General features: G+C 38.3%; 3 protein-coding genes across 3 annotated transcripts; 1 reads left to right on the plus strand and 2 right to left on the minus strand.

The window, feature by feature from the left end:
* Nucleotides 1–1,421: 1,421 nt before the first annotated feature.
* LOC120766633 lies at nt 1,422–2,639 on the plus strand. The gene has a single exon (XM_040092251.1). The coding sequence runs from the start codon at nt 1,564–1,566 to the stop codon at nt 2,506–2,508; it is 945 nt and encodes a 314-aa protein (XP_039948185.1). The 5' UTR covers nt 1,422–1,563; the 3' UTR covers nt 2,509–2,639.
* A 221-nt stretch (nt 2,640–2,860) lies between these two features.
* Nucleotides 2,861–6,383, minus strand: LOC120766632. Its single transcript, XM_040092249.1, has 4 exons — nt 6,301–6,383; nt 5,294–6,150; nt 4,773–4,924; nt 2,861–3,294 (listed from the first exon to the last, which is right to left on the minus strand). The coding sequence occupies exons 2-4, from the start codon at nt 5,904–5,906 to the stop codon at nt 2,959–2,961; spliced, it is 1,101 nt and encodes a 366-aa protein (XP_039948183.1). The 5' UTR covers nt 5,907–6,150; nt 6,301–6,383; the 3' UTR covers nt 2,861–2,958.
* A 3,433-nt stretch (nt 6,384–9,816) lies between these two features.
* Nucleotides 9,817–12,739, minus strand: LOC120766899. Its single transcript, XM_040092649.1, has 3 exons — nt 12,441–12,739; nt 10,540–10,721; nt 9,817–10,463 (listed from the first exon to the last, which is right to left on the minus strand). The coding sequence occupies exons 1-3, from the start codon at nt 12,737–12,739 to the stop codon at nt 9,817–9,819; spliced, it is 1,128 nt and encodes a 375-aa protein (XP_039948583.1).
* Nucleotides 12,740–14,655: the final 1,916 nt, after the last annotated feature.

Here is a 14,655-nt window from a genome sequence, read left to right on the forward strand (position 1 = left end):
ATTGGACAACCGTAAACGTCGTGAATTTCTTGATTCTTTTGGAAGAACGTGAATAATCTAACGATGTTTTTTAAAAACAAAAATAAATAAATAAAACTGCCGATTCTAGTGCGAAGAAAATCGGCAATTATTCTTGTACATTCATTTCATTCTAAATTGACAGTTTGAAATGACACCAGCTTCATTACTGCCAATGGAGAGCGGTATACATCGATGACAACTATCTTTTTATGGCGGCACTTGGAGGAAGTGGATCTTGCCAACATCTGGTTCTAACCAGACGGGTCTACGTGCCTCACAGCACGTGCAACTACCGAATTATTGTGAGATAAGTTTAGAGACTCGATTATTTCAAGAAATTGTGACATTGAAGGGTCTCCAAAAAATTATAATTTAACATACCAGTTTACTGCTTCTTGAAGAGTTATTTGAAGTCATTGATATGTAGCAGTAAACCAGGCTCTCTTCAAGCTTTGCGACATGCGACTTGGAAAAAGTACTCGAAAATTGGATTCATCGTATTCGTTCCTGCAAAACGATGACTGATGTTATATTCAGAACTTAATTGTATCGAATATACATACTTCAAAATAAATAAAAAAAATGTTTGAATTTCCTTAAAAATTAGTGTGTTTTGTTTAGAAATCATTTCACTCTAATTGGAAAACCCTGTATATCGGAAGGTTAATCGGGAAATTTCTCTCTCTTAGTCAGCGTGTGTTTTGAAGCACCGAAATAATGTGTATTGCGTGTCGATAAACAGTTTGGCAACAGCACGAACGTCACCAAACACGTACAGTGAGTGAATGCAAACGATTAATCTACAGAAGAAAGTGGGTGGAAAAAGTTAGCCTATGAAAGTGTTGCGCACACTCAGCGCCACAGACCCAACTGAGTCCACCTTTGAAGCACTAACACAGATCGCTACTTGCGATTGTAATAACAATAAAAAATCGCATTTAAAATAAATAATTAGGCGATCACTTCCAATTGGTAGCCAATAGCAGTCAGCAACGGCAAAAGATTGCACCAAATCAGCAGCGATGCTTGTAATCTAATCGCTCTAAGCCAACAGGCCGCAATGGAAAAGTAAGCAGCTACGAATTCAACACGCTCTAAATAGTCAGTGCATGCGAGGAAAAAACAAAAGCATGGCAAGCGGACGTGTGTGTGCAGATCGGTTGCAAAGGAAAATGCTAAATGATTTGTACGGCTCTGGCAGACTTGGCAAGTGGGTCCAGCAATTGCAGCGGCAATAACAGTGGCAGTCAATTGCAACGCCGCACTAATTGTGGCAAGGTAAAGTGTATAAATTTGATTGGCACACAGGCGGCGCTGATCAGTTGCATTTTGCTTAAAGTTTGGAGAGGCTGCTATGAACTGGATATTCTTTACTTCATGTTAAACAAGCTGTTCATGGGTATATAGGAAAACAGTTAATCGTATAGTTCGACGTTCTCCTTTCACTGCAACAGCGCGGCAAGGATATGTGGTAGAGCCGCCACCGATACACGCCAGTAATAAGTGGATAAATTTGCTCTCCTGAAGCCGAATATCATCGCCATGGACGTGAATTTCAGGCTAGGGATCGCATTAATACTGATCGCACTGTGTCAGGAAGCGACCTTATTGGAATTGCCCGCTCAGAACAGTAATGGCAACAGCAGTCCTCACAAAACCGCTCGTAGCACATTGCTCGATAATGGACTCACGCGTACATTAAAGCATATTTACGGTATTTGTGGTGATCGAGATGATCTCTTTTGGTGCTTCAAGGTGCAGGCAGCACGCATGTTGGGACGCGCGTTGAAAGTGCACAACATAAATATCTTGGAGGGAGTCACCATTATCAAGAAGGTGGAAAATGAGACACGGACTGCCCGTGCGAGCGCAAATGCGGATTTTATTCTGAATAATCGCGATTTGGATAATCTGTCGATGAAAAGCTTGGATGCGCTGTTACTGGAGCGGTTTTTGCGCTTCGTTGACAGTCGACAGCTGCAGGTGAATTTACCGCGCCTACTTAATTTCGGACAGCGTAATGGGCAAGATTTCTTTGGCTCGGCAATGGGTTACTTCCAAAAATTTGCTTTAGGTGACGTGGACGCTGACAATGCTGTAGATGAGGGACGTAAAAAGAAGGGCGACGATAAGAAGTACTTGGGTCCATTTATTGCGGCTGTAATGCTAAAGACGGCCATACTGAAGATGGCCTATCACTCTATTGCAATTATCGCGGGCAAGGCACTGATCGTGGGAAAAATTGCGCTCATAATCAGCGCCATAATTGGACTCAAGAAGTTGGTGTCGGCGGAGGGTGGTGAAAAGACCACTTACGAAATAGTGAAACACCCACAAGTACAGCACAGCCAAACCTATTCATCAAGTCATGCGGGCGAATACGAGGCTGGGCATGAAAGTGGCTCTTACCATCGCAGCATCGATGACGAGATGATGATGCAGGATAAGGCTTACAACGCTTGGGTGCCGTCGCGTGTGCATTCATAAGAACGCTAAATTATGTCAATGTATAGAGTGTGGTTATATATTGGAGTATACATCGAAGCGGCGTTGTTGAAGAGAGTCGTCTTTGTCGCAGTTAAGCGATCTTACGTCAAACCAAAGCTGATCACCAAAAAGTAGGAAATATATGGAATATTGAAAATGACAATTGAAACTTAGGTAACTTATTCACGTTTAGTAAGGCACAGTGGTGTTATTTACATTTTTATTTATATACATATATGTATTTATATCATTGTTAAACCTAATGCCTAATATATCTAGTTGTGTTGTATGTATTTTTAGCTAAATAAGTTCTAGTCTGTAAGCTTATCGACGTAATAAAGAAAACATTCGCTTCCCATTTTTCAAGATTTTTCATTTTCTACTTTGCTACGCACTTATATCAATATGTTTGTCATAATGAACATTTTCACTTAATAATCTCAATTAACTCTAAAGAAATCCAGCTTGACCCTGTTTACGTCTATATCCATCATCTATGTCTTCATTAGCTGCTTCGTTGATTTCATTGACGTAATAGCGGTGATTTTGATGACTAGCGGAAGCTTTCGATGGAGGAGGTGGCGTTGGCGAATGATGATAAGCTTTGACAGGCTGTAGCTCTTCGCTGATTATTCCTGTCACAGGATAAATATGTGGCATGCGACGATGCCATCCTTCATCGTGCTCATATCCGCTATGACCACCTCCGCCGCCATGTCCGTGGCCGGTTACAACAATACGCTCCGTGCTGACGCTATTTCCAGTTGATCCCTTTTTGAGACTGCCCTAAAAAAAACAAGTTTCAATGTCGCTTATGCAAATGGCCGTTAAAATAAAGGATTAATTCTAATATGCTTCTAAATTGGATTAATTTAACGGAGGTCAATTGTTAATGGTTCACTGGAAGTGTTTTGTAATAATAAGTTTTAATTCGGTGCATATTGCCAAAATTAGTAAGCTTTAAGACTTAAGTTAACTAATTAAAAATTTGTTTGCTATTTTTAAGAAATTCAGCCTTCTGTTGGTGGCGTAGCTAATTACTTTGGATTATTTAAAGGACATCTAAAGGAACTTCATGATCAGTTCTACGACCCAACAATATTTTTTCGAACTAGTTGTGATTGACAACCAGGTTAAATAAATACAATTCGATGTATGATAAAATTCAAATGACCTATGTATGTATAGTATCTCTTGGGGTTTGGGAAAAATCCAAAATACCTAGCAATTTGTGAAGATTTTTTCGGCAATTATATATATGCCATTAGGCCTAATTGTTTTCCCTTTTGTGGGCTTTTTAAGAAATTTTAAAGTTGCAAATTATCTTTATACGCGGTTCGCTCTGTAATCGCTAAAATATTCTCGTTATTATTGTTGTCGGTGGTGAAAAAATATCAATTTCAATAAAAATTTGTGGTATTACTCTCAAGAGCTTTTAATAACAAACCTTATGAAATTTCGGAGCAAAAGGTCTTATAGTGTCGGTGGCTTTCCCAATAGCAGTAAGGCATCAGACAGAATTCGAATTCTGTCTCATAAAATGTAATGTTAGACGACGTTCTTGTAACTTCCATGATAGCAAATATGTGAAATGTATTCGTCTGATAACAAAGCAATGCCTGTGTCTACATTTCAGATGGGAATTTAGAGTAATTTTAACCTCATAACGTCAAGTTTGTAACATAAATCTGAATCTTATCAGAAACATATCACAAATTGAAGAGGATTGGTCTAAAGTCGGTCCCGAAATACTTGAAAACTCAATAAAAATGATGCTTACACAATACTTAAATCCTAAAGAGCTGTTATTCGAATCATCGCCAATATGAGTTTTACCAAAGCCTTTTACAAATCTTTGTTCCAAAGATTCAATTACACTTTCTGCCACTACAATTTTCCAAAATCCGAATTTAAAATTTTGTACTGTAAAATATTCACCATATTACATAAATATTTTTGTAATGCAAATTGTAATTTACTGCTGATCGATTAACCGAATTTAATTTAACAATTTAGTAACGAAATTAGAAATTGATAAGCTGCGAACAAAGGATAAAGATAATTAAAGCAATACCAATAGCTGAATTCAAATTAGATTTGTTAAATAGCCGGATTTTAAAGTTTTATAATTTGCGTTAGTTCATTGTTTAATTTTATAGGAACTATTACTATCGAATAAGAAACAACTAGACTTAGAAAACCGTTAGGAAAACCGCTTATATGAACATATGTGTATGTATGTATGAAATTGTGTGTTTACTCACGAGTACGGAAACGAGCAGTGCTATTTTCGCCATAACGAAGGCGGCGCCCGCGATCAGGATCACTTTGCCGAGGAACATTTGCGCGACCATAGCCATCATCGCCATTCCACCCATCATTGCCATATTTTTGTCTTTGCCCTTCTTTTTGCGTCCTTTAAGTGAATTGTAATTATGTAAAAGTCCTTCTTTAATTAGAAGTTTTTTCTTATGCTTGTCCTTGTCTTTGTGTTTATCGTTCTTCTTTTTGTTTTCGTCCTTATCTTTGTGCTTGTCCTTTTCTTTCTCATTTTTATCTTTATCTTTATATTTGTCTTTCTTGTGCTTATTTTTATCTTTAGTTACCTTTTTCTTTTTTGTTTTCTTATGTTTGTCTTTCTTTTTCTTCTTGCTGTCTTTGTCTTTGTTCTTGTCCAGTTCAATTTTGTCTTTGTCATTTTGCAAGAATATTGTGCCGTCACTACTGCTAGCACTGAATGTTTCTAATTTATCATCTACTAGACCATTGAATAGTCTATGCGTACCTTCATCCGCTTGCGCCGCCTCCGTTTCGGGCGACGTTTCAGCCGGCGCAATATTCTGCAACGCCAGCCCATCGATTGCATCCGAGATTCCAGCGCTAATTTTACTCAGGGTTCCAACGGAGGTTGGTAACTGTAAGCGAATTGAACGCGTTTTAGCTAGTTGCAACAAACCCGCTGCAATACCACTCTCGTTATGCTGGCTGTCACCTTCTGTTTTGAGTGAGCGTTGTCGAGGTGCCTGAGTTTTTGAAAAATTAAGCTGTTCTTCTGTGCGTCCTTCACTCTTATTGCCTGTCAACTTCTCGACGAAAATGTAATCCCCCCATTGCCATGTGCTGTTGTCCTGTGCGACGGCATCGACGAACCTCAGCAATTGATCCTCTAAACATAGCCACTGCTCCGTTGCAGCCAAGCACTGTGTGACCGAGCGGCCAACAGCACGCAATGTCATCAACTCGACTGTGTCACTCACATTATTGGCTGTCCTTCTTGGTATTGTTATGGTCACGGTAATCGGGCAGCATTTGAAAAGGATCAAAAATTGCAAAACAAGCCCTGCCATACACAAACACTGGCGGCCACGCGTTACCGCAAACATTTTCGTCAATTGCATATTTTATTTCGTAAAACCAATTTATTTTTTGCACTTTAAAGGTAAATTTCGTTATACGCACTATGACCTTTTCTCGTTGGTTTCACCTCAACAGCGGGACACAACCGCAACCGACACCTTTATTCAAATACTAAAATGTTTTCTCTTAATTTGTCTGCATTTATAGGAGTTCTATGGGTGGGTGCACACAACTTTTTCCGTCGGTCCCATGGTTGTTGTTAATAGCTACTACTCAGGTAAAAACCTATAAAAACGCAGAAGAAAAAAATTGGTAATACAAATATGAAAATGGGAAATTAAAAAACACCTCAATGTAACTGACTTTGAGAAAAAAGTTGTGTATATTTTTAGAACAGACAGACAACACGAACCACAAAAGGTAAAAACGATTTACTTGGGTTAATATGGTACATCCCGTAAACACGCTTTTTGTCTTTCTGTAAAATTCTGCTCTCCTTATTCAAAGCACTGTAATTAGTGTGCTTGTCAAAGCGGTAAAATGAAAAACGAAATTAGAAATTGATTGCCATCTAATCAGTGGTGATACAACTTAGCTTTTGTACTGCGACTTTGTCTGGTTTGCAGCGTCATACAAACAGTACTGTTAGGCGATACTGGGACACACATATTATTCCATATAAGAGAATAAGTAAGTTAGAGTATGATAGAGTTGTATAAGTAATGGCTCGAGTATTTTTGTTTCAATTTGTAATTAAATAGACATTACATTATAGCTAAGCCATTTCGTTCATTGCAATGACATACTCGCCTTAGAGAATGTGCTTTACTTTTGTCTCTTTCAATTTATTTAAATATTTTTTTCTAAGTTTTTATAGTATTTTCTGCAAAATACTAAACAAACTTGCGCAATATCTGCCTTAGGTGAAAAAAGAGTTAAGCGAACTTTCGTCACTACTATTTACCAAAAGATATATTTTTACACCCTGTACAGGGTATATTAGGTTTGCGATGCGCCGAAAAGGAAAGTATTTATATGATTAAGTGATCGGCGTGACAACCTAAATCGATGTAGCCGGGTCCATCAGTGTGTCGGTCTATTCGTCTGTACATATATACGCGAACTAGTCCTTCAGTTTTTGATATACATAGTAGACCTGAAACACGCCCTTTTCTCACCTAGCAGTTGCTAATTTGTTGGAACTGCCAATATCGGACTACTGTAGCATACAGCTGTGAAACAAAGTGAACGATCTGAAGTATTTATATGGAAAACATTTGTATTTCACAAGGTATCGTATCTTCATAAAATTTGTTATAGTTTACAATCGAAGGCATTTCTACAATCTCCGAAGAAAATATTTAGATCGAATCTCTTCTTCTTCTTCTTTCTTTTCTTCTTAATTGGCGTAGACACGGCTTACGCGATTATAGCCGAGTTAACAACAGCGCGCCAGTCGTTTCTTCTTTTCGCTACGTGGCGCCAATTGGATATTCCAAGCGAAGCCAGGTCCTTCTCCACTTGGTCCTTCCAACGGAGTGGAGGTCTTCCTCTGCTTCTCTCGACGGATACTGCGTCGAATACTTTCAGAGCCGCTCTCTTTTAAGTCGCTAAACTATGTCAATGGCGTCGTATATCTCGTACAGCTCATCGTTCCATCGAATGCGATATTCGCCGTGGCCAATGCGCAAAGGACTATTTATCTAGGATCTATGCCTCTACACTATATAGCAGGACAGGATAATGAGTGACTTATAGAGTTTTGTTTTAGTTAGTCGAGATAGGACTTTATTTCTCAATTGTCTACCTGTATTTAGTCCGAAGTAGCAAGGAGGCTAACGTTGTTGTTGGCGCTAATGTTGTTTCCAAGATAGACGAAACTATCTACGTCTTCGAAGTTATGACTATCAGTGAATTGGGAACCTAGTCGCGAGTGCGACGACTCTTTGTTTAATATATATATATGTATATACTATATTTTCCCGTAGATCCTAGGTGGAACATAGGACCTCAATAAACAAATTATAATTAATCTTATTTAAAGCTATGAATTTAATTTCTCTCCAAGAATAACCACTTCTTTGTGCTTATGCTTCGACTTCTCGTCTCCAGGTGTTGGCTGGTCTACCGTGTATTCGGCTTCCTTGCGGATTCCAATCTAGCGCTGTTCTGCTAATGTCATCGTGAGGCTTTCGCAGAGTGTGGCCGATCCATTTCCATTTACGACGTAGAATTTCGATATGGATCGGTAACTGTTTGGTTACGGTCCAGAGGCTAGCATTGCTAATAACGTTAGGACAGGAGCTTTTTCGTTTCGCCCTCGTTCACCACCAGAAACATTTATTTAACTTTCGTATCCATTCTGGAGAAAGCAGAACTAATGGTACGGTTGTTAATGTCAATGATATCAGCTTATGCAGCTCGAGTCTTTTCTCCAAGATTAGACTGAAGAACTAAAAGAGGTTTAAGTAAGTCGTCTTGTCTGAAACCTCTTTTAGTATATGGAAAGGTCCTTTCCGATCCTGACAGACTTTTGGCGTTGCTCAAAGTTAGTTTACAAAGTGGTATTTGTTATGCGGGGATACCAAATAAAGCCAAACTGATAAGGTCCAATCAGTTTGTTGACGGTTGGCTTTATTCTCTCACACAATTATCCCACGGTAGTTGGCGCAGATTTTAGGGTATCTCTTTTTGTGGATTGGCAAAGCACACTTAAATTCCAATCGTCGGGCATGCTTTCGACCAACCTTATTAGTCTTTCGAAGACGTGTTTGAATAGCTTGGCCAGCAATCCACTACAATCTACCGCCGCTTTGTTGTTCTTCAGACGAAAACTATTATGCTCTGTAGCAACATGTTGCAAGAGTACAAAAATGCATTAGCCACATTTGAATAAAAGTAACAGATGACCCCGATCATTTCAAAACCAACTGGTTTGACTCTGCATTTGGTCTTTTTAGTTAGTATTTTTGACTGTTGGGCTTTAAAAAACCAAATATATATGTAGTTTCTACTTGGTTCAAAAAACAACGAAGTTTCGTTAAACATTTTTACATTTCGTAAATAAAAAAGGTAAGATAACTAATAAATACTGACAACTAAATTTACATAACAAATGGATTAAAGTGAAGTTTCATTGCAAAGGTGGTGCATCCGTATCTAAAAGGTTTACTACTACGTTCAACATTATTCCCAAACGTGAATAAACTTAAAAAAAATATAACCCCATTTTGTTACACGGTGGGTCTGTTAATTAGTATTTACCCTCACCATCCGATACTTATGTTAGTATTCACTGCAGGCTTTAATCCCAACTGTGTGACCACATCACACCAGAGCTGTTTAAGAGCAACCCGAAGTGGGATACATTGTTACACACCAGATATAAAGGAATAATCGGTACAATGGACTTCAGCCAGCTATTCTGTTCTCAAACAATCCCGAAAGCGGTGACCATCGTGCTGATTCTCAATGTGTTACCTGCGTTGACTGCATGTAGAAGAAGGGAAACGTTTACAGGGTTCTACTACTTATGCCGAATTCGATTCCGAATTCCCATTTGGCCAATAAACCTCTCCCCATAACAGCCTTGGCTCTCACCTCAGCCACTCAATTACCAGCAAATATACTAATTTTTTGTAATTCGGAGAACAAGGGAGACAATTTTTGGTATTAAGTCAATACTAACCAAAAGGACTCAAAGCTTAATAATATTCAGCTGAATGGGAGAGCTGAAGTGGATATAAATATTACCGATTTATTCTAAAAAACCTTTAATTAGATAACGACAACTATCTTTACAAAACTGCCTTTTAATTACGTAAAACTATACCTTAATAATAGTAATAACAAGTACAAATAAATAATTTACTTAACTAAAACTTAAATTGTCAAACATTTACAAACGCAGTTTTGTGAATATGTTGCGCATCAGAGAAAAAGAACATTCGTTCACACCCTCAAATCAACGACTTTCCAACCATTATGTTCTTGATTCGTTGTCTTGAAATCAGCAATTTTCACCTCACCTTCGTCGTCATCATAAGCACTGGGACCGAGTTTTCCGTTCGTTGACCGCAATTTTCCGCTTCTATTATGTATCATGGCGACTTGCTTCTCATAGTCGTAAAATCGGTCAGGAGCCGGCGTTGTTGCTGTTACGGTAGCCCGTGATGCATACTCACGTGGCTTTTCGAAGTTTACTTTACGATCGTTGCGTTTATATGGTGGATGGTGATGAAGTTCATCGTTTTCGTAGTGTTGATTGAAAACACCTGCTTTGCCGGGTAAGTACCCATCGCCACCTCCATATGCATGAGCCAGAGGGTTGAAGGGCGGGGGTCCCAGCGGAAGACCACCGCCGCCTCCGCCGAAAAGTCCAAAGCCTCCAAATCCGCCTGCACCAGCGCCAGCACTGAGCGCAGTTAAAGCGCCACCAACGCCTAAAAAGCTGCTTAGATAAATGGCGAACTTAGCCAAGAAAAGCGACTTCTTCAGCAGCAAGCAAATACCGGCGAACACAAGCGGCACCAGTGCGACCAAGTTGAATTTAAACCCAAGCAAAAATGGCAGCAGGTATTGTTTCGTTAAGAGGCGAACTTTTGTTTGTTTGGAGGGAGTATGGAGTAAAAACAATGGTCAGTGATTTATAGCGCATTCGAAAGTTCAACTTACCTGTTGATGGCTCTTCATAGCCAAAGTTTCGCTCAACAGTAGATGGATCGAGCACAAACTGAGCCACACTATTCGTATCGGCAGTGGGCCCAATCTTGAACATTAATCCCGGATATATTGCATCCATATGCCATTCAAGCCCACGTTGACCCATTACGGCACCGGCATTTTCCAATATTCCTCTACAATGTTAAAAATAATCAAATACTGCTCGTAATTGAAATTAAATAATATTAAATAAATTGATTATTCACGAACGTCTTTTATTTATGTGTTTTCCACTAACAGTTGGGCAGAGAGTATTAAATCTGTTACCACACAAACATTGAGTGTTATACTTTAGTCACTAGAAAAGTTTACAATTCGGTAACGCCCACTTTTGATTCTACCATATTTTAAGCGTCATCAGCTTATTTACATTTGGAATAGATAGTCGCAAATCAATAAAAATATAGTAATATAACTTGGCCAGTTCTAATATCCATCTCTTTCCCAATAGCATATAACAATTTCCAAGATATAGGGTGATATAAAAGTCTGCATATTATCTTCCCCTATAAATCATTCTAAAAGTTATTGGATTAACAGTGCGATTCTGAACTGTGATACAGTCTCAAGTCTCTAAATTTGTGATTTTAAGTTAGAGACAATTTTTGAGACTTGAAACGATTTTGCTATTCTGTAAGTGACAGTCACAAAATCTATTTCATTTCATTATTCAGAGATGTTTTTACACTTGAATGAAAATAAATATGTCGATAACAAATATTAAATTTTCTATAACATAGTCAAAAAACATAATTATCAATAAAAATAAAAATATATGTTCACTTTGTTTTATAATATTTACGAAGTTTATGTAAAATTGATTTATTTTTAACCCTTTCGTGTTTGACTTGCTTACAAAATATAACAAACGACAATCGATTAATATCTATGATGATCTCTATTCAGTATATTAAAGATGGCAGACAAGCCTTGTTTTTAGTTTTGTGACTTGCTAACTATCAGGTCTCAAATTTGAGGCAATAGTTTGAGACTAATGCTAGAGACTGTTTAGTGAATAGTAACTAGTCACAAATTGCGACTTTACCTCAAAATGTGTCAAATAGAGACTAGAGACTGGTTACAGAATCCCGCTATAAGTTTATATAAATATAAATATCTATAGTTCATCCAAGAAGTCAGCTGGGTAAGAAAACCAGTTACGCGACTTGAGAAATGAGGTCTAATGTTGAACATCTCCAATACACGCACTTTTGAATATATTAAACAAGTGGCAGAAGATATTTGTATATCGCCTAAGTCCTTATATTTTGACCTTAGTTGTGCAGGTTTGCAATATATTTATTATATATCTCTGTCTAACAATTGTTTGTTGGTGTTCGTGGCGAATACAGTTGATATGAACTTTGCCTAGCCTAATTGGAAATGTTCTGGTTCAATTGAATATTTCAAATATGAGAAAGATATTACGGCTAGAAGGATCATGAAAAACTGTATTCAGATATATTATGCTACGAGCTTAGGTCTGTGGGATTTAAAAAATAATCAGAAGGTAAGTTTGTTATACCGTAAATACAAACGATTCTTTACAAGAAATTTTTTCCGATCGCAGCCTCCGATATCCGATCTGAGCAATTTCCTCGAAGATTGCATCATTGTCTTCGACAATAAACTATGCTACACTTGCTTCTTCGTATAATTACTAAAACCAGAAAGCAGAAAGTTTGAGTTCATCTTCCTTACTCACAGATGTAATTGTCAAAATGTGATCTTTTTGGAGGGCTCTTGATTAATTTCACTTCTTAAGACGCTTTTATGGAAATTTATTTGACTTTATTAAAATTTTTTTTTCACCTTGCACACAAGTAAGGTGTAACATTATATTGTTTATTCACCTGAAATCCACAGGGTCTGTGTCCAAAAAATTTACCAAAGAACGCGCCGAAATTTTATCGTCCTTCGTAGAAACTAAATCCCTAAATAGTGTGTAATTGTCTTGTTCATCGAAGCGCTGCAGGAAATTGAGGGCTGTGCGACCGACGCACTCGCGCAAACTCGGATGCTGCGACTGGCGCATGCAGTAACGAAATTGATCGAGTTCGCGTGATGACGGGTCTACATTAGTGACTGCTTGAACGAAAGTTATGCACACAATGAAAGTTAGTTTTACGAAAACACCACGCGAGGATGACATTTTACGGTGTTGAAATATGAACCGTTAGATTTTTCGGCAGTTTCGATTCCCGGCGGTGTAGGCGTTGGAGGAATAGGCGTTCAACTGAAATGGCCAGCTTGTTTGTTACACAGATTTATAGTTTAGCCAAGGCGGATTACATCATTGGTGTTGTAAAATGTTCATTGCTATGCCCTCTGATTCTCAGGTAGACTCGCCATTGCGACCAACACATCCAAAAAATGTGTATATATGGGTATGTATGTATATGCTGAGCATGTGCTGTTTAACTGAAAAATCACCATAATTCGCTAGGGTCGTCTGTACAAAAACCGACACACATACGAGTTCGCAAAAAAACAGACCGGAGCTTTGAATTTTCGCACATTAAAGTCTTAGTAGCTTCAAAGCCGAATTTTAGGAAAATGACGAAAACAAACAAAGCAAAAGTCAGCTGCGGAAACTGTCAGTGAGTGTGTGCGTCGGCGTCATTAGCGACCGGCTTATCGGCCCTTGCTTGCCATGTTTCGTAGGCGCCAAACGCTGCGTGCTGCACCCATTGCCATGGTCAGTGCACGCCGCTGGCGTCTAAATGAGCTCACATTAAATATCGTTGGTGGATTTTCGGATTTTCCGATTTTCGCAGTTTTCGCTCGTGTCCGCTCCATTATGCAAGCGCGTTTTATTAGGGGCAAAAATGTGTTCAGTGTGTTACTCGTTTCGTCGGCCGATCTGTTATGCATTCAGCGCAGATTTTAACCTAATGATAAATGAAAATGGCCAAAGTTATGAAATTTGCACATCTGTTAGCGATGTGTGACTTTAAAAAAGGCAAAAGTGAATGTACACAGTTAGTGGCAACTATGTGATGAAGAGTGATGAGAAACCGGCGTTTATATTTGGGGCGTAGAAATTTTGCTTCATTGCTTAGTTTACATTGTGTTCGTCTCCTTTCCATATGCTTGCAAATCTGTTGACATATTAAAATAGTTTAAATTGACTTTTGTGTAGAGCATGAGCATATACCAATATAATATGTAAACACGGACATACGGAGGTGCTGATATAATATTATGTTGATGCGATAAAAAATATTAAAACACTTTTTTATTATAAAACCAAAAAGAAACAACCGAAGTATGGTGTTATAACCATTTACAAATAAGCAAGTTTTCGTACAAAAACTTAATATTGATCAGCCAGTTTGTATGACAGCTATATGTCATAGCTATTCGATCTGAACAATTTCTTCAGAGATTGCACTGTTTTCCTTAGGCAATAAACCATGCCTAATCTTTTGAAGATATCTCGCCAACTAAAAATGTCTAACACGGACCACCTCACCTCAGTTTTCAGGATCACTATAAAGTTTTGAAAGACAGCCGATTGAGAGTGCGAGAGATAGCTAAAGCAGTGCTCTAATATATTGAATTACTGAAAAAAGAACTCTCTTGTCATGACAACCCTTCCTCTAAGAACTGGTGTCCCATCTACGGTATTCTCTTTTTTTGGCTCTGGTCATCATGCTATCATGTCGCTTTCTGCAGAATTTAAGGGGAATGTAGGGAGGACACGAAGGCCTACTTTGAAGACCTTCCAAAAGCTTAATTTGAGAAGGGCTACATGCGTAGAAAATTGTTGGACCAAAGGTATAATTAATCTAAAAAATTTCGTTTTTTTGAGGAAATCTAATTCTTGGACCAACACAAATTTTTTGTATTGCGCTTCTGCTAAGGTTTTTTCAAGTTCTCAAAGACACTTAAAAGATTAATTTTTTATCTTGATTAGCTCCTCCTTCGATTTAGTTTTTACCTGCTTCATCGTAGCATAGCAAATTTTGTTCTTCCAAAAAAATCCGGGCTCTGGGCCGTGGCGCGTTTATTAGGTCTTTGCTCCTGCGGTAGTTTCCACTGGGATGATTGAGTTTTGATTTCACG

This window comes from Bactrocera tryoni, chromosome 1 (assembly GCF_016617805.1).
Source record: "Bactrocera tryoni isolate S06 chromosome 1, CSIRO_BtryS06_freeze2, whole genome shotgun sequence".
NCBI lineage: Eukaryota > Metazoa > Arthropoda > Insecta > Diptera > Tephritidae > Bactrocera > Bactrocera tryoni.

What these genes read in the sequence shown, in the direction of transcription:
- LOC120766632 (XM_040092249.1), bottom strand. Translation starts at nt 5,906, where the DNA reads ATGCAATTGACGAAAATGTTTGCGGTAACGCGTGGCCGCCAGTGTTTG. An exon ending in GGCGGCGCAAGCGGATGAAG is followed by an intron (nt 4,925 to 5,293) that starts GTACGCATAGAC and finishes ATTCACTTAAAG; the next exon opens with GACGCAAAAAGAAGGGCAAA. An exon ending in CACTGCTCGTTTCCGTACTC is followed by an intron (nt 3,295 to 4,772) that starts GTGAGTAAACAC and finishes TGTTTTTTTTAG; the next exon opens with GGCAGTCTCAAAAAGGGATC.
- LOC120766633 (XM_040092251.1), top strand. Translation starts at nt 1,564, where the DNA reads ATGGACGTGAATTTCAGGCTAGGGATCGCATTAATACTGATCGCACTG.
- LOC120766899 (XM_040092649.1), bottom strand. Translation starts at nt 12,739, where the DNA reads ATGTCATCCTCGCGTGGTGTTTTCGTAAAACTAACTTTCATTGTGTGC. An exon ending in ACAGACCCTGTGGATTTCAG is followed by an intron (nt 10,722 to 12,440) that starts GTGAATAAACAA and finishes TTAACATTGTAG; the next exon opens with AGGAATATTGGAAAATGCCG. An exon ending in CTATGAAGAGCCATCAACAG is followed by an intron (nt 10,464 to 10,539) that starts GTAAGTTGAACT and finishes AACAAACAAAAG; the next exon opens with TTCGCCTCTTAACGAAACAA.